A 25238-nucleotide genomic window follows, 5' to 3' on the forward strand; every position below is an offset into this window, starting at 1 on the left:
TTTGCTTTTACTGAGATCATTTGCACCAAATAAAAGAACTCTGTTCAGTCAGCTTAGTGTACAGAATAATGTCATACATTAACTTGTAAAACTGTATGTATGCGTTTTTTGTCTGAAACAATGAATAATCTCTAGTATTAGTTACCTGAACTCTTCTGCTGACACTCCTAAAACCATGCATAAGAATGGCCACAAAATATTAGAATATCATCGATATTTTTGACATGAATCATTTCGCTCATTAGCAGTAAACAGGTGTTTTCAAAAAATAGAATGGCTGAAGGTAATATGGGCTGCTTTCAGTTTACGGAGCACTAAGTCCATGGAGAGTGAAGAGCCCTCCCTGTGATCAGTTACCCGGCTGCAAATGGCTCACCTGAATATTAAATCCCATGATGTTATTGAGATCTGACATTCTGTCAGCAGGGAAAGATGCTATTGGAAATAGGTCTCACCTGCAGAGCTGGACACCATGTCAGCAGTGTTCTCTCTATATATATTGCCATGACCTAGGAACTGATTAGCCCAGCAGTCCAGCCAGCTCTTCATCCTGCTTAAGTGGTGACCAAACTTCCAGACTTGTTGTTTGACTTTTTTTAAGATAAGAAACTGGTTTTTCACCAAAATGACCAGTTGGTTTGATGAAATTTTAAGGTTCACTTTGATTCACCTCCTGGATTTTGGTCAGAAGCATTGTTTTTTCTTTTTGAAACTGTACTTCCTAATAATATCACCACTGAAAAACAACCAGTTATTTTAAGACCTTTTCTGGATCTTTTTTAGGTAACTAATATTTTCTTTTTAATAATCCTGTTAAAAATGGTAGTTTGAAAATATATTTTGTAGTGGGAAAATATATTTGCTTGGAAAATTTGTCATTTGGCAAGAGTTAAATCATAGAAGTTTATTAGCCTTTTTAAATTATGTACACAACCTTCACTCAGAGAAGTCTGGTGATGCACGGTTTAGGTCACGGTAGACAAGACACTGACTCATCTCAGTTTTTCTTTGATGCATAGAATATGATATCTGATGAACTACTGTATAATAAATGGTAAACACTTTCTGTAGGACAGACGTATCTCAGGTGTACAGGAATAGCTAATAATTAGTGCCAGTAAATCATTGTAGCGCAAACCACAAACATTATCATTCAGTTTGTAATTTACCCCTGATGTGGGTACTTGTTCTTCTTAATACTTAATATGTCTGTTTATAGAAAAGTTGATTGAGATAATTAGCAGTAAAAAAGCTAAGGTAACACATCTATGGTAACATTTATATTGCTATCAATTTTGTTTATAGCAGCCTAAAGAGCAATACTGAAATTAGAAATTAACTACAATTAGCAAATAAATTGAGTGTCTCTTGGAATTACTTGATCATGTCTTAAAATGTTGCACAGCGAAGCCAAGTCCCTGGGCTGTAGCAGCTGTGATGAGTCGAGGAGGACAAGAAGCTGAAGCCTATTTGCTTCTCTGCTTCTGCCGATCAGCTGGAGCTACTCCTGTGCCCAGCCCAGGGCATCTTTTGAACCTCTATCCACCTTCTCTGCCCTCGGTGGAGCCTGAGCCGTTGCTGCACGCTGCAGCCTTGGGGAGTGCATGCTGAGACGCTAAGGATTTGCCTCTTCATGGGGGAAAAGGAGGCTGAGTGTGCTTTTCAGCGACGCACACCCTCATAGGGAGCAGCTCAGAGAGACCGTTCTGCTTCTGCGTTCTCAGTAAATGAACCTTGGGGCACACGTGTAATGTTGGCAACTCAGTATGAGACGAATAACTTGGATTGGAAATGTGTTGTTATCCCAGGAGATGAGTCATAGATGTGGAAGTTGGTTTCTTCTGATTGCCTGAAACATGTCAACTTGGAGGGATTTGGGCGTAATTTTACGCCCGCAGGTAGAAATAGTTTGCTTCCCATAGAAAAGCACTCTCAGAACTCTGCTTGAAAAATGCTATATAGATGCATGTAATTATTTTTCTGGCATAATTTCATAGTTTGGTGTGGAAAGAAATGGGTTGTTTACTACTGTTAAAATGGGTCATTAAATGCAATTTTGAAGATGAAAAGAGAAAGAGAATCAACCAGTTTCAGGGTCAGCCACTGACTCACCTCTCTATCTGTTCCGTGCAGTAAAACTTCCCTTGTTCTTTCATCTTTCATTGCTTTTAAGAGACATCTTGCAGCTGGACACAGGCAGAGGGCGGTTTTCTGAATCACACGTGTCTTTTAGTTCTCCGTCTAGTGGGGCGAAGTTGCTGCTAAACCTCCTCATCCTCTTGATTAAGACACAGGTCATGAGTCTTCATCTAAATCTCACGTGACTGCTTTTAGGATCTTGTCCTGTTTTGAGGGCACATATTTGGTTGTACTCCTGAAACTCTTTCATTTTGTGTGAGTTTAAGTAATCATTGGGCTGTAAAGGGAGAGGTGGACAAGGGCTTCGCTCTGTACTCAGCAGAGCACTGAAAGGGTGTGAAGATACAGAGTCATTTCTGTGCTCCACTGAACAGCAACTAATCCTCATGAAGTGAAACAGGAGACCTTGTCTGGGCTGAAAAGAAATGACCGACAGGCGAGCAAGTGTGGCATTTATCTGGGATACGGAGAAATGGTGGCATGAAGATGTACACCTGGTGATACAGGACTGTCTAACTGCCTCCGTGCCCCATCCACTTCTCTCTTTGTGGGATTGGAAATTCCATCCTTATCCAAGGAAACATCCCCCACTAGTAATAAAAGCTACATATTCCCAGAAAAAAAAAATAAAAATCCAAGCATCTTCATAGGAAGCAAAATTCCCTTGAATATTTCCTGGCTGTTTTGTTTCCTTCCTTCCCCCTGATATTCCCAGAAAAAAAAAAATAAAAATCCAAGCATCATAGGAAGCAAAATTCCCTTGAATAATTCCTGGCTGTTTTGTTTCCTTCCTTCCCCCTCTTCAGCAGATTTTGTCTCTTTAAAGAGCAAAATGGGGCTGAGGAGTAGGGGAAGGAAGTGACAGGGTGTAAATGTAAAGCAGTCTAGAGACTGCAGATGGGGCGGTCACACCACGGTGCAAATCCACTCAGTGCAAATCCACGCCGAGTGTGAGGGATCCGAGCTGGCAGGGTGAGCATTATCTGGCCTGAGGCTGCTGCTGCTGCCTTTTTTTGTTGTGTTTTCTTCAAAGCCAGGTGTCTGAGTTCCCTGTGGATTTCATCTGGGGAGAATTTATCGCTGATAAATAACTGTTTGTGTTGAGTTTACAGATGCACTAAACTGTTTCCTTTAATGTTGCAGTTTAGTACCTTTTCCCTTTCAGGTTTGCATGAGCGCTGGCATTTGAATGAAATAAATCTGTCACTCAGATAATGTATTTGCCTTGCAATATATAAATAAAAGTTACAAGGTCATTAGCCATATCAAGAGAAAGAAAAATACGCTGTTCATTAAATAGCTGATTTCCAGGATAAGTTGGGCAAATAACAGTATACTAAAGTGTACTGCTCATTTCCCCTTCTGATCATGAAAATCAATTAATTCCTTTCTTTTTTTGTAGCACTTCCCCTTCGCACTGGAAAGTCTCAGCCTTCGTCAGCCCAAATTTATGAGCAATATGTTTTTCAGTGTATTTCATTCATCAAATGTAAATTCCATCGGCTGGTGATTACAGAACTGTTTGGGAACCAGCAAATAAATATTATCTAACAAAGTATTAATATAAAAAAAAGACCAAACTGAAAGAAAAGATTTTATCTGCTGCTTCCCAAGCAGTTTATCTTTGTCCCTGAGAAGGCAGGTTAGGTGGAAAACTGCACCAGTATCATTCTGGAGGACATCTTGTCTGAAAATGTGCTCTTACGCTCAGTAAAAGACAACCTTGGAAAGCAATGGATTATTGCTTATATTTTAATATCTTCCCTTTATTTCGCTAGACTATAGTACTAAGTGCAGACCTGAGGCAACTGAAACGCATAAGCTTTGCTCACCCTGCATCACCCCATGTCTCGCTCATCTAAAGAGACGAGTCATCTTTGATTCCTACCGCAAAGTTTGGACAGGAAATAATCAACAGGAAAAAATTGCACAATATGGATATGGTGATGTTGGGGACAGTGGACTGATACAGTCTCCCCTCAGACCCTTTTAACCATCTTCATCGACTCAAGGGTAGAGAGATAAGTGATCATTTACGGCTCTTATGTGACCGGGCTGCAGGTGACAATATGCAGAGTAGTTGCACCAGGGGTTTCTCTTTCCATTGCTGCCTGGCAGGGAAGCAGGTCAGAGGCTCTGGGTGAGAAATGCATTTGCTGTGCTCACATCCACTGCCAAGTCGAGCAGTAACCCCTGTGCTAAACAAACGCATTTTGGTTAAAATATGTCTTTATTCTTGGGTAAAATTTCCATGGGATGTCCTGTACCAACCAGGTAAGTCAGTGCTTGTTTCTTCAAAAAAAGAAGGTGGGGCAAAGCGTGTTTGTGAAGGGAGAATTGCTGTGCTGAAAATCGGTGAAGCCTGCAGGGGCTACGTTAAAAAAGAAAAAAATTAATGACTTGCAATCAAAGTCTAAGCTTCCGTGATGAGAAAATAAGTGGGTTTCCATGCTTTTTTTCCTGTTGGTGTTGTGCACATGGTAATTTGTTTCCTTCTGTTTCCCAAAGGTAACATTCAAACCCCCACATAAAAGACTGTGGTGCAGAATAACTCATCTGAGGTGCTTGCGTACACTTGATGTATATCATGTTTTTCTGGCCATGACTTTTAAACTATTAAAAGTTTGGTTGTTGATTTGGAGACTGGATGTGGTAACCCCCACGTATACAGTGCCAAGAGCAGCCGGATGATACAACTGATTTTTGTTGAAGCTTCAGTAACAAGTGCTGGGTTCAATTAGTCTCTGTGGTAGAGGTTACCACCTTATAATGTGTCTTCTGCCTAACTGTTCCATGAACAGAGACCTTATGGGAAAGGACTTGGGTATCTACGGCATCTAAACTTACATACCTAACATAGCCAGCTGCACTCTCCTTGGACTCCTCTATAGTCAATGTGCAGGCAGAGGGTGTTCACCCCCCCAACAGGTAAATTGGGTGATCATTCCAAATTGTTTGATAGTAGCCATCCCCCTCAACTAGGGAACACTGTACAAAAGAAGCAGTTGTATCACCTTGAATAGAAAAGTAAAAAAATCACAGAACTGTTTTTTCCTGCAACTCTCGCAGGTCTGGCAGTGCGGAGGCAGCATGGAGGTGTTGCCCTGTTCTCGAGTGGCACATATTGAACGCACAAAGAAACCCTACAACAATGACATCGATTACTATGCAAAGCGCAACGCCCTGCGGGCTGCTGAGGTCTGGATGGATGACTTCAAGTCACACGTTTACATGGCGTGGAACATCCCCATGGCAGTAAGTATGGGTCATACGCTCTCCTCAACAGAACCAGAAATGTGGATGGCTCTTCTTACTTAGATCTTGGAGGTGAAGGATATTACTACAGTTGTATAAAATGGGCTAAGCTTAGGGGGAAGAGCTCGTGTGTTCATGCTGGTGTGTGCTTAATACAGAGTTCTGCCATATAAACCTGCTTCCTCGGTGTAAGTTTTGTGGTACACTCAGGAGCGGTGACACAGATTTATAATTTAACTAGAGCACGATGTTTCAAGTTTATGTGCTTCCTCAGAAGTCGTCGTTAATTTGGGATGCCATTAAACTTTGAGGTGTTCATATGCTACAGTGGTGAGGTCCATAAATAAATATCATCATTCACCGTGAGACTCGGTAGACCTCACCAGCATAAAAACCAAAATATGTGATAAAAGAATCACACATTAACTGGCTTTATTGTCTGCAAGGCTGGAAGTTGCCATGTGGACATACTCTGTTTCTTACTGTGCACAGGAATTGTAGATGGCATGTGGGGCCTCTAGGAATCCATGTAATATAAATATTAGATAAACTGTAGGTTCAGTTTATCACTTTATTCTGTAAGTATATCCATGCTACATCTCCACTGAGCATAATTCTTGGAGAGAAGAGATATATGTTATATCCCAGTCAGGTGGAAGCTGACTGCTGCTGTATTCTTTAGTGGTATTTGCATCCGAATTATTCATGGGCACAGGGAGAGCAGCAGAGGGGAAGCTACTCCAATCTGTAGGTAATGATGGTTTAGTTAACCCTTATATGAGAGGCTTGTCTAAGGTTGATTGAAGTAAATTGAAATAGGAGCTTTCCTATCAGAACAGGAAAGTATGCCAACCCAGTAGTGTCTTTGTGAATATTCAGTTGTGATCTAGAGTCCATCGAAGTCACGGAAGCCTTTTCAAAGGCTTCATTGGATTTGGTCTGTGTCTTAAATATATGCTTTTACTTTGGTACCTAGATACCCATTTTTGTTCATTCCTGTTACAGCTTTGAAAATACATACCCATAAAGGAGCAATGTTTCCTCCTTCCCATGACATCTGAATATGTTAGCTATCAGCACACGTCCCAGTTTCACTTACTGCTGTTCAATATTGGACTCACACTTGGTGCGAGGTCTCTGTAAAGATGTGTTTTGGTGATTTCTTATGGCATGAGAGGTAATGACAGAGAATTATTTTGCCTAAACAAGAAGCAATACTGCATAAGTCCTTTCCCACACAAGCTTTTGTGGTAGTAGGAGGAAGATGAAGCAGTGTCCATCTAAGTTTTTAGGGGCATTTTGGTCCTGCCTACAACCATTCAATAAAATGATTGGTTTGAAATAAGAGATGGAAAAGTAACCTCGGTCAGTTGGTTTGGTTGATGCCATCTGCAAATGAATTCTGAGAAAAGACAAGATATTTAAATAAGCGTTTACACCAAAACATGATTTCCTATAATCTATCTTAGATTACTTGCTGATGTAGTTTTCTGCACTGAGCTGTACAGCAGTGCTTTAAAAAAAACCACAGGCACATCTACATTAGGAGACATAAAATCAGCAGAAGCACTTAACGTTAAAATTTTCTTCCCATAAAATAAATTGATTTATAAAATGTGCGTCATAAAAATAACCCTATTAGCTCTCAGGAAAAGGAAGGTAGTGTTAGAGTTCACAGAGTTATTCTGCTGTAGTGTTCAGTCTAGATGACTAAGAAGTACCATACTGGTACAAGCCATAAGAACCTCCTGCAGAACTAGAAACCTTACTGCCCGGTTAAAAAGAATATGTCCACATACTAAATTTTGTAGACACTTCATTCTTGTACCATCACACTGTAACCCACAGATGATGACTGCAGCTAATGCAGAAGTAAGCACAGCGTTGTCACAGCCGCTCAGTTTGCTGCTCTTGTGTTCCACAGAAATGGCACTGCAATCAGGGCTCTGTATTGCTGCATTTTAGAACAGGGCAGAAAGGAGGCAAGAAAACACGAGTTTTCTCCCAAACTGAAACCCATGCAAATTAACCCTTTCATAGCTCTCACTGTCTTGTTCACATCTCGCTCCTTTCCAAGCCCTTGAGGATCTGTGCATAACTTGAATTTTGATTAGCAGATGATCTGTGGACACATCTGCAAGATCATATCCCTATAAGCTTCAGCAGCAGGTCAGCATGGCTTTATTTTAGTTACCAAATATTTGATTATGTCCCTGCTTGTGATCTATTCCTCAGCAATTTTAGTGATAAAGGAATCTTATATTGAATGATTTATTGTACTGAGTGCTTCTGAGAATTGCTCTCCTTCTATGTAGCCTGAAGTAGTACGTAAATTAACATTCATTTGGATGGATGCTGCATAGAGAGCTCATGACAAAGTATGCATCAACAAGCAGCAGTGAGCTCTGCAAACTCTTTATGTGGCAAATAGAAAAACCTGTTCAGTATTATACTTGTATTCTCTTGTGAAAATGAGGCATCTGTTGGGGATTCTAATAAACTCTGAGCTAACATTTGCTGCTGCTTTGTAACCCTGCACTAGACATCATTTGTAAAATGTACAGAAACCTTTCTGGAGGAAATGTACGAGGCACTTAAGACAGAGCCAAGTGAAACTCCCCAGTTTCCGTCCATTTGATTCATACAGTGTCGGAAAAAGATTTTTAGATGAGGTAACTCTTACTGTCTTACTGTTGAAGTGTGATGATTTATAGTGGTTTAAATCAACAGACACTACCTCAGAACCTGGCAGGTTTTTAATGGCTGAGTTTGATCATGTTGATTCGACTCTTCCAGACTGTGTTTTTCATGGGATTTGTATTCAAACAGGAATTAGATTCTGAAGCAAAGTTAAAAAGAAGGTTTTTAACTGCATTTTGTGGCTCAAGTCTGCAAATGAGCTCCAATTCAAGTAAAAACTGAAGGCTGGTCTATGCAAATATTTAATAGAACTTAATGACTTTTTGAGCAGGTCTCCTTTGAAGTTTTAACAGGTCTATTCTGATCTCATTTATAGCAGTGAATACCCAAGGCTGTTACTAGGGTAAACCATGATCAAACTACCATGAACAAACTACTATCTTAGATCAGAATTACCACCTAAATTCCTGACAAATCTGAAAGCAAAAGAGTTCAGGTTTGATTTCAAACATTTAGAATTGCTGTAAGTAGAAACATTCGTATTGTATTCTTATTATTTTGATTTATGTTTGATTTTTGCTTGTTCATTATCCTTCTTCCACTGACTTTCATTAATATTTATTGTCAGCTCTCAGCAGCTGTTTGATGAGCTGCTACTTACAAAGAGAAAGAAGAGAGGGAAATACAGCTTGATATAAAAAATGAACTCAAGTTTGGTTTCGCTAAGAAAAACAACCATAAAGTCAATGCAGTGAGATTTGTTTGTTCTTCTTCTGCTGCTTTGTAGAACCCTGGAGTTGACTTTGGAGATGTTTCTGAAAGAATAGCTCTACGACAGCGACTGCAGTGCCGGAGTTTTAAGTGGTACTTGGAGAATGTCTATCCTGAAATGAGGGTTTATAATAACACGGTCACTTATGGAGAGGTACTGTACGTCTTTGAAAACACATCCTGGCTGCCTTAGGGCGGTCCTTTCATCTTAGTAGTGGGTATCTGGCCCTACAGAGCAATTTCAAGGCATCACAAGTAGTATCAACAGAAATGCCCTCGCCTATTTTTAATCAACAAATGTGTGGCTTTGAGCGGCACTGTCCCTCTCATTGGAGTATAACAGATTAAATCATCCTCGCGAACAATGATGTGCAAGCTCCTTGGCTGTCATTTTAAAATAGAGCAGCTCTGAGAACATAGATTTGCGGTGATTGTTTTCCTGAATAGGATGCCACAGACGTCATCAGGAAAACATCAGCAGACAAGGGAGCTAAAGTAATTACACTTAATGAGAACAGTTGAGTTTGCTGAATCTTTTTCATATATAGAATCACCCCTTTTTTGTCGTTTTGCCAAACTATTTGAGGGATTACACTCCCTTTATTAGTTCATTTCTGCAGTCCTCCTTGTTCGGGATAAAAAGCAACATATCCTTGCTCAGAATTGATGGTAAGGTCACCATTTGGCAGGTCTTTATCTCATAATTAAAAAGTCGTTAGAAGAAAAACAATTTTACTGCTTTGTGCTCAGATTCTGTATCTTCTTTTTCATGTGTGTACAATATTGAGGAACACCTACTCAGAGATAGCTGACTGGATAGCTTACTTAACACTAATAAAATGCTGGATGCAAATGTGTTAGAAATATGTAGATGTTTTGGTTCACCTCAGCTGTCCAGATCGTTTCTTTCTCTTCTGTGAGCCAATCAAAACTCCCACATATTCTTGACCCCAATCTTTAAAGAAACCATGCCTTCTGTAACTTTATATCACGTGCCTATAAGATAAGGACTGCTGTCACTTATGGCTGTAAACTGGGGCGAAGTTCTAGGAGACCTCCTGGTGCATAACGTTTTTAATATTTTGTTTTAATTGTCTACTTGAACTACAATTAAATCCAAAGGCAATATATCTTCACACAAGACAACTAAATAGCCATTTTCCCTCTCTGTTCCATTTGATTGACTTCATATAAAAATAAGTCAGGCGCTTCAGATATTGATACAAAGTGCAAGTTTTATTGCATAATATCACTTTGCATCTAATATAACTACCCCTGGCAGTAACTGAGGAAAGTCATTTAGTAAATTCAACAGGAGCTATTAGTAACTGTCAGCCCTGAGAAGGCCGTTAACTGCGAAGAACATTGGCAGAACTGCCAATGTTGTGTCAGTTATAGCTGACGGTTGGCAAGCTGAGCTCTGAAAAGAAGTTTGTCTCTGTTGAATGGTTGCGTAGAAGGTTCTTGAGTCAAACAGGAAGTTTAGTGATGCAAACATCCAGTTCATTAAAATTGAGAGTAAAATGGAGCCATGCAAGCCATTTAGCTGGTGTAAACTGGCCTAGTTCCCTTTCAGTCTTACAGGCTCATAAAGATAAAACTAGAGGCTTCGTCCTAAATGAAATCAAGCTTATTATTAAATACTTTCTCTTCCGGTTATTTTCCTGGAGGAAGCGATATCTGGATTCTAGTGAGTTTAAAGGAAAATAAATGTACTGAGTAGATGTGAAACAGATTGAAACAGTAGTAAAAATATATTTCCTAGTGACTCAATTCACATTTTTTAAAGGCATGTCATAAAGCCGTCTTCATTTTCTTTAGCCTTTATAGTAGTCAAGTCATAAAATAAACCTCCTGAAATTTAACTATTGATCAGCCCTCTTATTCAATCAGATTTTCACTTACAATCGTACACTGTAATATGAAGGATTATTTACTGGGTTTTTTCCAACACCTCATGCAGCAGCTATCTCTGTATTATGGGGGTGACCAAACAGATACTTTATAGTCTAAACCAAAACTGACCTATTGGTTGTTTAAAAACGTGTATCTAAATAAATTCTTGTTTAAGATACCTGTAGAATTTTTCTGTGTCCAAAATACGTGTCTAATACTTCTAGCCTGGAGAGAAAGAAAGGCCTGGAATTTCACAAGACCTCTAGCCCAGTTTTATAGACTTGTAAATTCTTCTTGTCTGGGGAGGCACATCAATTTTTTACTTCATTGGATCTCTGAACCCACACTTTAAATATATTGAAAGCCTTCCAACACTGGCCAACACTGCTCTATCCTTTCACAGTGATGTGCTTTACATCACTTCTGTATATAACCATGTACTATATGCTCAATTCAAATAAACTGATTTTTTTTTTCACATGATTCTTTTGGTTTTATGTAAGCAATAAGAGCAAACAAAAGGATGCCATATCCAACACCAGTCCTGGGTAATTCCTAAATCGTTTGGTGAAGTCACATTCTCAACATACAGGGTCAAACTTTATATTTGTACAAGGGAAATTTTGGAGCAGAATTTGACCTGGTTTCCTTAGAGTGAATTTTTTGTGATTTTGATCCTTGAGGAACTGCTGAAAACATAGCTCTGACCCAAGGTTTGCTAAGACAGCAGGTTGTGCAAATGAGGGCTTTTCCTGGAGCAAATTTGCTATTGGCATCCTATCATATCTAGAGAATAAGTGTGTGTCTCTCAGAAAAGAACAGGTTTTTGTTCTAGTTCTTTAAATAGCTGTAGTGCAGCAAAGATTTAGCTAGACTGGACTTGCATCATACAGACTAATTTCTAATATAACTGCTTTCTTTCTGATCTGGTTATAGGTGCGTAACAGCAAAGCTAGCGGCTACTGCTTAGATCAGGGAGCCGAAGAGGATGACAAAGCAATCCTTTATCCGTGCCATGGAATGTCCTCTCAGGTAAATGGTTAAAATCCCATAATTAATGAGAAACCTTTAACTTTAAGAATTTTCAGAAGGAACAGGAAGTCATTTGGTGAATTTGAGTTGAGTTTGGCAGTACACTCCTGAGTTGCAAAGGAAGATTTCTGGCTTTACTCCAGTCCTTTTGGGTGCCCTTTCCAAGGTTGGTCAGCCTGTGAATCTATACATTGACGAAGCTAGTTAGGAAAACAGAAGAATCATGATAATTTGTTTTAATAACTGAGAAATCCACCAACTGTTAATGAATTTAGACTCTTTGTGTGAGTTAGCAGCAATTCTCATTATGGTTTGACTTATTCCAGGAATAGTGCCTCTTTAAATTAATTGCTAGTCCAATAGGCCCTTATGCAGAAATGATTTAGCAAGCAGCTGATGTGATTCCCCAAGCTGGCAAAAAGTTAAGCACATATTTAACATCTACTTCAAAGGGAATTAAGAATATCTTTTAAGTTAATACTTTTCTGAAATAGATTTTTTTTTTTTGTCAGTCCCTGTGCATATTATTATTATTTTCTTACAGATGTCTGAAGATTTTAAAATGACGTTTCTTCTTTTCATGCTCGTAGTGGTGATACTTGTTTTTTAAATACAAATTGGATATTATTTAAATCCAGGACTTGATCTTCTTTGAAATGTAATTCTAGTTTCTTTTGAAGTACCATCTGAATCAAAACTATGTTAATGAACATTCTCATGTGTAAATAAACTTTGCCCTTATCATGGACTTAACAATTATCTGAAGTTCAGTCATAAATATATTGATTTGGAGTCCTGGCTCATACATCACTGTGGATAACAAGAGTCACAAAATATAAATATTGCCTATTGTGCTTAATTGCAAGCCGGTAAAGAGTCATACCTTATTAGAGCAAAGTGAGATAGACAGTAATTCATACTGACAAAACATCCACCTTTAGCAGGATCATTATGGAGCATTTGACTGACACTTTCCTAGTAGAGGTGGAAGGAAAAGCCTTTGAGTAAGGTAACAAAATAGTGTTGCTTAATTAGATGTAAATGAGCTTTTCAAGAAGACTCTAGTTAGAGATGTCAACGCACTCAGAGTTCAGTCTCTTGCTCCATTCTAATTCTGACCAGAAAGTTGCAAATTTAAATCCTTCCAGAAAGTCCCTTTGCAACATCTAATCTCTCATCATCATGCTAGCATTGAGAAGAATAATGAAATAAATGGTTCTGACTATAATTTATTTTGCAATTTAAGTCCTTAACCTACTTATTTGCCTCCATGACTTCTGTTTCACAGAATATACCTTGACTTCCAGGAGAGGAAAATAGATGAGGGCAGAAGTTCTTGTGAATTTATTTGAAAGGAAGTATGATGTGCCCCGCTTCTCCTGCCTCACTCTTGTATATCTGGGGGCATGAAGTAGCTCACGTCTCAGTATCCATCTCTGAGCAATTTTTTCCATTAAGGAAAAGGTCATTTTCCTCTTAGTAATATGTAAACACATCGCCTAGTAGAGGATGCCTTTTGAATTGCGGGCCCTAGACTAGACACTGGGGAGCTCTTCTCAGGCGCAAATAATACAGAAAGTATTTACTGCCAAGGAAGTTGAAGTTTGTTGGTGACTTGTTAAACTTCTGGCTAACTTCTGCTGTAGGTCTTCAGCATCCTGTCTACGAGAACTTCCTGGAGAAGCCTGAAAAGCTGTTTTTAGATTATTGCCACACACTAAAGCACTGTATAAATGCATATAAAGAGAAAGTCACTCTTCCCAAACCCTTAAAATCCAGAGCATCCCATGTGTGAGAATTATAAAAGCATGAGAAAGGCAGAAAGTTAATCTGCCAAATCATCCTGTAGCACTTTCCATTTCCTTTTTATTTAAAAAAAAAAAATGGAAAAGGCAAAAAGTTTTCATCTGCAAGAAACACCAAGGAGAAGGCAGAGGTGATGTTTTATCTAAGTTAGGTATTTCACAGACAAGCACGGGTTGGAGCCACTCAAATGCAGCCAAGTTAATTAATGATTACACAGATGGAAAACTTCTATCATCTCACCACAATTTACAAAATTAATTCAGTATGAGAACCACAGCTGCACAAACCCTAATCAAGGATATTCAAGCACATAGCATGAAAGGTGTTGACAGCAAGTGTTTTAATATATTAAATAAACATTTTTAAAGTCCCTCTTCTAATCAGCCTGGGTGACTGTAGTCTGTTGTGTTTAGCTTTCAGTTTCTGATGTTTTTCATCTCAAGCACAGGGCAAAAAATAGCCCTGCTGACTTGAGATTTGGGTTAGTTGTACATGTCTGCTGAATATAAAGGAATATAGACATGGAGCTGCTTTTCACCAGTTAGGTTGTCATTGGTGCTTGATGAGTCCTACTGGTGTGAAAGCCCCTTGCTATTCAGCTACAGTCATGTTTGTTTTTCCTATATTCTGACAAGCAAATTACCAGCTATTTTAGTATACACATGGTTCCACTGAAACCAACAGAAGTCTGTCAAGTATTTAAAGAAAGCTGGGGTAGGAATAAGATTACTGTTCTCTGTGATGGTGTTCTTTTCTTCTGCTTCTTACCCTTTTGTTTCCCTTGCATAGTGCATACCTCTGAATGGTGGTGTCGTGCATTACCAGTGAAAAATAAACCCGCTCCACTGTTACTGCTCTATGAACAAAATGCCTTAAAAACCCTACATGCATTCTCAAGATCAGGTTTTACCATAAATCACATCTTTTCAATGACATCAGCTTTTAATTTCTTTATTCAAACAGGGACTAGATCTTTTGTGGATGCTCTGGAATGTGTTTAGTATGAGGTTACGTGAGTTTAGCTTAATTAATTTGATTTGAGCTAAGTCAGTGTAAGCTGAGTTAGGAGTATCCAGGCAAAATTTTTCATCAGTCTAAGGTGATTTCAAGACTTGCTTTACAGAGAAGTGGTGTCATTTTTGTATGTGTTCATTAGATCTGCAGTTTGAATCTAATCTCTTTCAGGAAAAAAGGTCTGCAAATGCTGCTGGGAGAGCAATAGGAAACAGTCCAGGGCTCAAGAAAAGTCAGAAATAAAGCATATTGTGAGCCTTGAACTGCCTGGCCTCTGCATGTGTCTTGTCTTCTACAGTCACTTGTAAAGGCTATTGGTTCTAGAGCAGTGCATAATCCCCTTTTGTAAAAGAAATTTTAAAAAAAAGGGAGGTGGCAGGGGTGTGTTAGACAACACAACCTCCCCCCAAATTAGGATCTGTTGTTTTGGAAGCTTCTTAGGAGAGTTGTAGGACAAGCAGGTTTTGAACCCTCTGAGAGCACTTGCACAGCCTCAGTGGAAATACTCTCTGTCTCAGAGTCTGTCTGAAAGGCTGTGATGTGGAGCTGATTATACAGTGCGTGAAAGAAGAGGAGAAGTTAATAAAATGGCATCTTGGGATAGAAGGGCTGCGTGGAACAGCCTCCTTCCCACCCTCTTTTCTTCCCTTTTCACACCAAGAGAAAGAGGAGGCACCGCAGCTGTGAAAGCGAGAACTCCCTCGGCATTGAGATCAAGCAGAAAGAAGGGAGATCTCGACGTTTGGATTCCTGGAGCTCACAGCTATGCAAACAGATGGAATAAGAGGAGATGAAAGGGTTTGCTTGAACTGTTGCTTGAGGGCAGATATTTAATATTTCACGTGGTAGAGCTGTGGTTTTCCAGAGGAGTGCACTGGGTAGCAGGTCTGATTGCTCAGAGCAGGACAGATGAAAAGAGAGTTTCTTGAATTGTGGGAAGCGGTGGGTGAGATTCTGTAATGAACCTGGAAATTCGGTAACTGTGATTTGTTTGTCTTATGGTGACAGGTTTTCTAGAGATTTATTTCTGTATAGCTCAATTTCTGTGTCAGTTTACAGCTTACCTTAACCTGCAGGGCTCCAGGATCATTAAAAATTTCATTTTGTTTGGAAAACAGGATTGAAAGAGAGGAATTAAATTTAGTGGAAAGCTACCAGACCCACCTGCACTTCCTATAAACAATTTCCTGTTGTTGTTTTGTGCTTTTTTTCCACTTGACTGGAAATGAGCAATCTGTAGCCAAATCCTTCAATTAAAAGCTGGTGTTTACTAATGCTTCTGGAGAAGCACCTTCCACTATTTTTGAATCCGATGTGGAGGCTTTGATAAACACCCTTTGACATCTCTTCCATTCTGCTCAGATTTCTGAATGTTGAAGGGAAAACTGTCCTGTGTTATCACAGGTACTGCAGATAGTATCAGGATTAGATCTCGGAGTATTTAATAGAGCCCTTAGCCTCAGTGTCGTTCATGTGGATCCTTGAGCTCTTTTTAAATAAAAGAGAAAAACTGAGTGAAAGTGCATCCTCATGTGAGGTATAAAACTCTGCTTCTGTTCTGCCACTTACAATGGGAGTTTGTACATACCTGAGTGTCTCAGGCCATCGAGATTTGCACAGGCTTTTTTTTTTTAAGTGAATGAGATTTAATATTCTTTAATAAAGGGGACTTTGTCATTTTATTTTGGCTGGCTGTCATTAGGAATTAATTTGACATGGTGTTTTTGTGAATCGCTTTGCTTGTTTGAGCTTCTTCTGCATGTCTCCCATAGCCTTACAGCAAAAGGGAAAAAAAAAAAAAGTGTTTTGATTTAATATGTACAGACAGTGCCTCAATAATGACATTGTTCACACCAAGAAGCATCCTCGTGTGGTTATGCCTCTGCTTCCTCTGATGTGGGCTCTGTTCTAACTGCGCTTCACGTGGTTGCGCTGAGCAGAAGTGGCAGGTGGGAAAACGATCGAGTACTTTGTCAAAGGGCAGCTGGTCTGGCAGCGAGTAGCCCATGCTCTTTTTACCACCGGCAAGATACGATTATTCACAGCATGATTCCTCCGAGGTTAATAAGGATGGCTGTAGAAAGCTAGACTCTAATTTGGGGCTTTTTGATTGACTCTTAATGATATCTCATGTACTGGTCAGTAGCAGCCAATAAATGGCAGGCACTTCTGACCTTCCTTCCCTTCCTTGTCAAGTAATTTCAGCCATATAACAGCAATAAGACCAGACAGGCAGTGAATTTCCTGGGTAATAATTGCATTTCTTCATTGGCTCAGGTCTGCACCCTGCAGCATCCAGCCTCACAGCGTACACGCCACGGAGCTGATCCATTTTGCGAACTTTTGGCACCTGGGTTCTGCACTCGACTGCTTCTAGAGTAGGAAGGGCAAAATATTATGCTGGTGTAATGACTCTGGAGTTAAACACGGAAGTGAGAAGTAGATAAGTCTGATTTGATGTACTGGCCTGCTGCCAAATTAACGTCACGCATTTCCAATTTAATATCCTTTGAAATCTTCCTCAGCAGGCTCTCTTTCAGCTGTCTAGAAAGTAGCAGTAATTAAGGGGATTACTTATTAATTTTTGCAATTTATAAACGAGGACTCCATCACTATCATAGTTATCTCGGTGCAATATGATATTGAGCTGACAGAGCACCTTCTCCCTCTAAATGAGCATCCTAAATCCACCCTTAAGGCTTTGAGGCTTTTTCAGAATAAAGAATGAAACAAATTGTAGTAGAGAAAAATCAGATTTGGAAAAGGCAGAATAAAGGGTTTGAAATCAACCTTCCTTTATCGTCACACCTGCAGGAAAGTTGAAGAGGGACTTTTTACAAGGGTAATAGTGATCGGACAAGGGGCAATGGCTTCGAACTGAAAGAGGGTAGATTTAGATTAGCAAGGAAGATGTTCTTCACCGTGAGGATGGTGAGACACTGGCACAGGTTGCCCAGGTTGCCCAGAGTCATCTACAGATGTGTCCTTAAATATTTCCCCTTGGTCCAGTATTAATATCATTATCTTATGGCATGCTGAGATTACAAGAGACCTGATTTTTTTACCTCTCTTTCTACACTGATTTCTGGGGATTATTTTTTTCCTAGGCCATTTTACTGTGAGTGATTTAAAGCAAGTGAAATCCATCACTTAAAATAGAAAAAAGGTTTTTAAAAAATTACACTCCAGTAAAAATTAACATGAGTAGTTGTGAGTAATTAAGACTTTTTATTTAAAAAACTCCTCTAAAATAATAAATGGCCCTCACCTGAAGCCTCTAATTACAGCCAGTAGCATTTACCACATCACTAAATTGTAGAACAGTTAAGCCTCGCACAAAACCAAAATAGCAGAGTGTGATTCCTTATTATGTAGGCATGAAGCATATGTTAGCAAATTTGTTGTTATTTCCCTCACGGTTTCTTTTTTTTTCTCCTTTCATATTTTTGGATAGTGGTTGCATGGTTGGATTTTTTTCAGTAACGTTTGTTTACAAAAACTAATTAGACTTGTTGCTATCAATAGCCTCTAACAGAGCTCTTAAGAACAAACTGTATGGCAAATTGACATCGTGTCCTTGTTAAATCAACTCCTGCTGAGTGGGTATGATTTACATATTGATTACTTCACTTTCTTGATTGCTCTTTCACAGTGAAAGAGCGGCTCGGGTATAGGTGGGCAGGAGAGGTGTGAAAGAAAGAAATGTTGTGACCTAGGAGAGCCACTGTGTTGATAAAACAAGTTTCCCAAGCCTTGCCCAGGAGTGCCCAACTGGCAGGGCCCCAACGCTCAGCAGGACAAGGGACTCCTCATCAGCCCTCAGCGCAGAAGCCAGCAGGGAAGGCAGCTGAGGTCGGCTTTGTGTCCCATCGCTGGAGCTGCCGTTCAAGTCTTCCCTTTCCTCTCTTCCCCAGCTTGTCCGCTACAGCTCGGAAGGTGTCCTGCAGCTGGGGCCGCTGGGCTCCACCGCCTTCCTGCCCGACTCCAAATGCCTCGTCGATGACGGGAAAGGCAGGACACCGACTCTGAAGAAGTGTGAAGATGTGCTGAGGCCAGCACAGAGGTTCTGGGATTTCACACAGGTATGGAAGAGCTCGAGCAGCTTTGCAGAAATCATCATCGTGACTAGGTTTCGTGAACTAAGATATGGGAAAGGCTTTATCCATGCTTGCTACAAATGTGCTGATGACTAAAACGACCAACGTGGGGTACAGGAATGCTGTTTTACAGGGTATTCAGTGGAAAAGGTCTTCAGATGGCTGTTCTAGGAATCCTCCTTATGCCTTCTAGAAATAGTCAGATATGTTTTCCATAGGTCATGTGCTATCCAGGACTTTTCTTATGTTATTACTAAGAATTCTGGGGTATACATTGTTGGGATTTTTAGTTATCCTTTTTGAGAATAGTCTCAATTTCTGTAGTGATTGTCAGGAACATATTTGTAATTTATTTTTTTGGTCTAGAGATTTTTGTTTCTAGAATTTTTCTAAGATCTTTCTAGATCTAGAGCTTTCAAATAATTTTTAGGAATTTCAAAGGCTTTCCTGTAGTTTCTGTAATTTCCTGTATCTTGGGGTCTGTAGAGATTCTCTGGTGCTTTTTAGAGATTTTTTTGGTGATTTCAGGGGAATTTTCTAGCAATTCCTAGGTCTACAATTATCAAAGTATTGTTTTGTCATTTTGTATGTATATCTAGTTTCTCCTAGGAATTTCTAGCACTTTCTAGGGACTTTTATCACTTGATATGTACAGGGCTTTACAGGTCTAGCACTAATTTTCTTCTAGTCTTTTCACCTTTTCTATTCCTCCTTCTAATTATTTTTTTTCTTTTTCTCAGAATGGTCCAATCATCAGCAGAGACACTGGCCGTTGTCTAGAAGTGGAAATGTCAAAGGATGCAAATTTTGGGCTCAGATTAGTCGTACAAAGGTGCTCGGGGCAAAAATGGATGATTAGAAACTGGATAAAACACGGCCGACATTGACTACCAGGGCTGAGAAGCTGCTGCTCCTGCTGTTGTCCGTTGCTCGGTGTGCCATACCTTTCAAGGCATTTCTGTTAATGCAAATTGGTTTGAACAGGACTTGGCTCTCAAGAGTCCTCCATAGTTGGGCATTCAAAGGAAAAAAAAAGAAGAGGAAAAAATCAGATATGTACATGCCCTGTTTGACTCTTCCTCGCTCCGGTAGATGACCTGGGAAGCTTAACAAGAGTTTTCTGTTGATTTGAAAATCTTGTGAAGATCAGAACACAACAGAACAGTGGGTTCCTTAAACTCTCCTAGAGGAATTAATAGATGGCTCCTTCTCTGATAAGTTCAAAGGAGAGATCCCAATACTGCCTCACAAAGAGAGTTCTCTGATGGGTAGCTTTTTAGCTTTAAGTTATTGACTGGTGCACAACTCCTATGGTGAATAATCATGTGCCTTTTTAATTGTATTTCGTATAAAAGGGGACCGGAAAAAATCCTACCTTTTCAGCATGTCTGGTTCATTGTACTAAAGAAGATCTGTAAATAACACTGGAAATATAATATAATATATGATAAATTTCAAGGTTGGTTGTTTAGGAGTCTCTATTTCTAGAAAGAGACTGTTCCACAAATGTTTACAGGTGGTTCTCAACCTTCAAGCTGCTAAAAAGGCAGCATTTTAGAGACCTCTTCTAGTTAAGACACAGGTAAATGTTGAATAGGTAAAATAGCCACAAGCTCCATTATCTTGCCATACTTTACATTTCTTGGCTGTAAAGCACTTGCATATTTACCTCTTTTGAGGCAGTAAATGTCCTAGTACATGGATGAATTTCTGGAGGCCTCAGCCCACGAGCCCTGAGAACGTGAGGGCAATGTTACCATCCTGCAGTGCTGTGCATGCAGGTGCACTGCTGTGTCGTTCCAGAAAAAAATGCCTTGGAAGCTGGATAGTCATTACTTCTGAAAATAAGTTGACTGACTTAGGCACCATCTGTGGAATTTTACAACTTGGACCTTCAGTTCTGTTACCCATCCTGTGAAAATGTCAAATGTGAGCAAACGCGCTTTGTGAGCACTGTCTAGACAAAGTTCCTGAACAAACTAAGTCTATTTGAAAAATAAACAAAAACCTAGTGGTAAGAGGGCAAATTAGAGTAAGAACTAAGCAGCATATATAAATACTGTTACTCTGAAATAATATAAGTATTTTACTGTAGTTGACCCATCGACAGCATCTTTGTGAACCTGGATTTAATCATATGTTGAGTGGTTCTTGCAGTTTCTGTGCACAGATTGCCAGAGCAATCACAAGGTCTTATCCGAAAGGCTTTCAGAGCTGATGGCCACTGGCCACATCAGCAGCCTTTGGGTGCGATAGCCATGGCAGAAGATTCAGTCATAGTGAAGGAGAGAAAAAGACAGTATCTATTAACTTCACTGCTTAATATTTTAATGTAATTTTTTTAAAAAAATAAGTTTTCTTTTACTGAACCATGAAAACAGGTAATTGCAGATGCTGTCGTACCGTGAATCTTGGTGATCTGTTTCTTTGAAGAGTTGTTGCCATTCTGATTTCAAGGCATGCTGTACAAAATACAATGGAAACAAAATTAGTTTTTCAAGGGCGTGACATGTAATAAAATATTTACTTTTAACGTGCAAAATCCATCCATTCTTGTCAACTCTTGGTGGGTGTCTAGACATCATATCAATATATTTTGCCCCAATTTTATTTTTGAAACAGAGTGTGCAAGGTGTAATACACAGCCAATTCTCCTCGAGTTTATTTGTGGCTAGTTGCTGATCTTTATTTATGTCACGTGGATCAGGTTATGCATGAATATATAAAACATAATAATTCCAGGTGAGATTCTAAATATAAAAATGTTTAAAATTCTGTGTTTGTGATTGTTTGAACATGACCTCCCAAACAACGTAATAAACCCTGCAGAGAGAGGTAGCATCCTTAGTAAGTCAAAAAAATACGGTAAATAATCATGAATGAGCTCAGAATTGCAGCCTTTCTGCGGGTCTTAAACAGGTAGGAAGCTTCAGGCTAAATATAGATTGGGAAGAGTTGCCCTGCATTTAACCTCCTAGAGTTAACCTCTTAGACGGTTTAAATGGGCAGTTACCATCTATGAAGCAGGTGGTCCCCACTTTGTGCAGGGGTTCTGTTTGTAAGTGACTTTTCGTGCTCTCCAGATACAATTTCTCCCTTTTAAATGGTATGAAAGCTCTATTCTTTTGTTTATTCTGATGGAATTTTGCTCCTTGAAATGTTTGGCTGAGGGCGGTGAGAAGGCAAAAGAAGGAGAAGACCAGGTGAGATTTACCAGGTGAGCTTTGGGAGGAGTACTGTCACAGGTCATTCACACCATTTGTAGTCTTTCCAGTGAGAAAGTGCTAACTATTTTATATGAGAATGGCTGGAATTTTGTCCTGGGTTTAAGCCCAGCCCTAACCCTCGACAAATTTGAAAGTAGTTATATATCAGTGTGACTACTGAATGCCTAAGTAATTCCCCCTCTTTTTTTTTTTTTCCCTTGACTTGAATTGCCAATCTACGCTTGATCCTTGGTTAGCAATGGGGCAGCAAGCCTTTCAAATCCTGGGTAAATAGAAAGTGAAGCCTGAATATATTTGGAGGAATATCAGGTTTTACATTTACTATCCTACAAGGGGTGTTGCGTTTGCGGTTTAGGAGAGATTTGAAGCTGAGCAGACCAAATCTGCATTTAGTGGCAAAGATTTCATGTAAGCGTGACAAGCCTTCACTATCACACCACCACAATGAATGGGAATTGGTTGACTTGGAATTTTGCTGCTGCACATTTTCAGTGCCCAGTGCAAAGCATTTGATTGTGGCCACACGGTCTAACTCCAAGTGGTGACTCCTGGCAAGCTTTGAGCGCAGAGGCCACGTGCTGTGGATGGCTTGCAAGAACCAGATTTTCAGTATAAGAAGGAAAGCTGATAGATAAATGGCTCCAAGATTTACAGAATAATATAAAAGAATTCAAATAACTCTTTAAGCTGGAGTTGGTATTTTCTGTGGTTGTTGGGTTTTTTAAGATTTACTGAAACAACTTCTTATATTTGAAAAACACATTTGGTATTTTTTGTGGTTGTTGGGTTTTTTAAGATTCACTGAAACAACTTCTTATATTTGAAAAACACATCTGTTGGATTATTCTTACTTTAGTCTTTATCTGTATGAGCCACTGCTTTGGCCGTGGTATTAACATGGTGACTCTGCATGTGAGAGGGTCTTAAATATTCTCTCATAAAAGGAATAATAATAAAAAAACCCTTGAGTATTATCTGTTTTAACCGAAGTCTATGGGTCTTTTGTCAGTACTTCACCTCTTAGTAAAATCTGAAGTCCTGCTTATTGTAGTTTCAAATTTTCAGTCTTGTTTTGCATAGTACAGCAGTCCCGATATTATGAAAAGCATTTAATATAGCACAATATGCCTGGTAGAGAAAACTTGAACCAAAGTCTTCACTTCCTATTTTGCTTGATTTATGAGATACTGGAGTCCAATACTAGGTGGTAGGACAGAAGAATAGAAGGTGAGAAAGAACATCAAGTCTAGTGCTTTTCTGTCAAAGCCAAACCAGTAAAAACCCCACTTTTGTAAGCATGTCAAGATCCCTAGAAACTAGTTTGAGAGGGGAAAAAAGAAAAGCCTTTTCCATTGAGAGCTATAAACTGTTTTCCAAGCTGGATTTATTCTTGGTTTGATTAAAGCCATTTGCTCCTCAGCCAAAATTGTCCTTTAGCTTTATTGGCCCTCTGGTTCCTGAGGCATGCAAACCTCCAGTGGAAAGCAACTAAGAAGAGCTAGAAAATGTGTTGTTGAAGGACCCAATGGATTGCTCTGCAATTACATGAAGATCTATGTTGTGCTCATCCATGAGCTGTGAGAACTCTTCAGAACTGTTCCACTAAGAAGTTAAATTCTTGTTCCATAGAAGTGAGCTAAGACAAAAAAATTGAAACAAACAAAAGGTCTTCATATATATATTCTGAAAATGTCAACTATCTATTTTGTTTCAGTGAATAGTTTGGGGCTTGGTGTATCTGAAGATCAGTCCTTTTCAGTCCTTGGTTTCTTCTCATCAGCTTGCTCCTTTTTAAAAACTGTGATCTAGTAGATGAAAACCTCACTTGCTGTGTGACAAGGGGTGTAATCTGTATGACACAGGACAGCTGCAATTTTAAGTACTTAAGCCAGAGCTAATAAGATTTAATGAAATAGCACCAGTCCTAAACTGTTCTTTAGATCAATTACACAGCATGTAATTCCTTCAGTATCCAGTATTCATTTGGAATGGTTCATTAACAGCACATTACAGCCTGTTCTGGGACCCAATGAGTTGGGCTGTAAGAACTTTAATAGAAGTTGGGAGTTCAAAGGGAGTTCTATTATTATTCAGTTAGGACACAAATACCTTTGTGGGTTTTTTCATGAATAGATTTGGGAGGAAGAACAACTGTTAGAACTGAAAATGTTCCTAGCAATGAAGTTTCATTTTTGAGTGCTGCTATTTTGACTGCCTGCTTCTTGCTGCTAATCAAGGCCGATTGTGAGGTCCTGCCATAGATAAAAGATGGTATTGAAAGTTAGGAGAGCTAGCTAACGACCTGGAGAGAAAACAAAGAGTAATCAGGTCTTCATGTGTCGTACATTGTAGCGGATTTTAGAATGGTTTCATAAAATATATTGACTTATATTACAAAAGCGTTAAAGAGATGCGATTAAAGGTATTGAATTCATGGATTGTCCTAAGTAAAAACATTTTCTTTGGCCAAGAATACTTACTTATAAGTACCCCAGTGAAGCAATATATGGCAACCTGATTTTGAAGAACAGAATTTCTGAATCAAGAGCATTCTTCAAAGACGTGGAGAAGCACTTGCTACTTTCCAGAGGGTTGCAGTTTTCCATTGACCATCAACACGTACTGCACAGTTTTCGAACGCTTTGTAATTGAAAAAATAATGCAGCAACTGGAATGCAAGTTGTGACTGCAAATAATTTTTCATTTTATGGCGTATCATCAAATCTATTTGTATTTACACATGAAAAGTTAATAAATTACTATGCATTTTATTGCTGACATGAGCGCTGTATTTTGTATCGTGTATTTGGACACCTTGTAGTAAAAGTCAAAGTTGTCACACAAAATAAAACTAGAAAAGCAAAGTATACATGCATTTTAAAATTTAAATTGCATGTAATCTGTGCTGAAAAAGTAGTGAGCCCATTTTTTGAGATGAGCACAGTGCACTTCGCAGCAGATCAAAGCGGACAAGCTCTGTGCATGTCAGAGGAGATGCATCACCACACACTTATTAGAGAGTTAGCACATCCAAATAGTACATAGTCCCATAGCACATCCAAAATCAGGCTGATAAGAGTACAGGCTACAATTGCATCGTGTCTCTCAGACCTGAGGGAAGCCTTGTCCTGCCATCCTAGCACAAAAACATGCTTGCGTAATGCTGGCAGATACCAGTCCACACAGCAATACAAGCTCTGCTCTTGTATGGTCCCGCTGGAGTAGTAAGTGGTCCACAAGAAGCATTCGAACATAGACTAAAAACAAAATCCCATTTAAAAAAAAAGTAATAATAATTCTGACCTTGCAATCACCATTTCTGGAGTCATTGAACTACGGGGAAAAATATGCTATCGAATCA

The 25238-nt window shown here is 39.3% G+C and overlaps 1 protein-coding gene across 1 annotated transcript in view; it reads left to right on the forward strand.

Moving 5' to 3' along the window:
• The window catches only part of GALNT9 (polypeptide N-acetylgalactosaminyltransferase 9), a gene marked incomplete at its 5' end in the record, with an annotated part of 135136 nt that extends 115454 nt beyond the window's left edge, over nucleotides 1-19682 (forward strand). Inside the window, 5 exons of the mRNA XM_009876227.1 lie at nucleotides 5209-5394; nucleotides 8822-8959; nucleotides 11638-11733; nucleotides 18468-18635; nucleotides 19391-19682. Of these exons, the coding sequence (XP_009874529.1) occupies nucleotides 5209-5394; nucleotides 8822-8959; nucleotides 11638-11733; nucleotides 18468-18635; nucleotides 19391-19537 (735 nt within the window). The remainder of the gene's footprint in view (nucleotides 1-5208; nucleotides 5395-8821; nucleotides 8960-11637; nucleotides 11734-18467; nucleotides 18636-19390) is intronic.
• Nucleotides 19683-25238: the final 5556 nt, after the last annotated feature.

This window comes from Apaloderma vittatum, unplaced genomic scaffold (assembly GCF_000703405.1).
Source record: "Apaloderma vittatum isolate BGI_N311 unplaced genomic scaffold, ASM70340v1 scaffold1309, whole genome shotgun sequence".
NCBI classification, from domain to species: Eukaryota; Metazoa; Chordata; class Aves; order Trogoniformes; family Trogonidae; genus Apaloderma; species Apaloderma vittatum.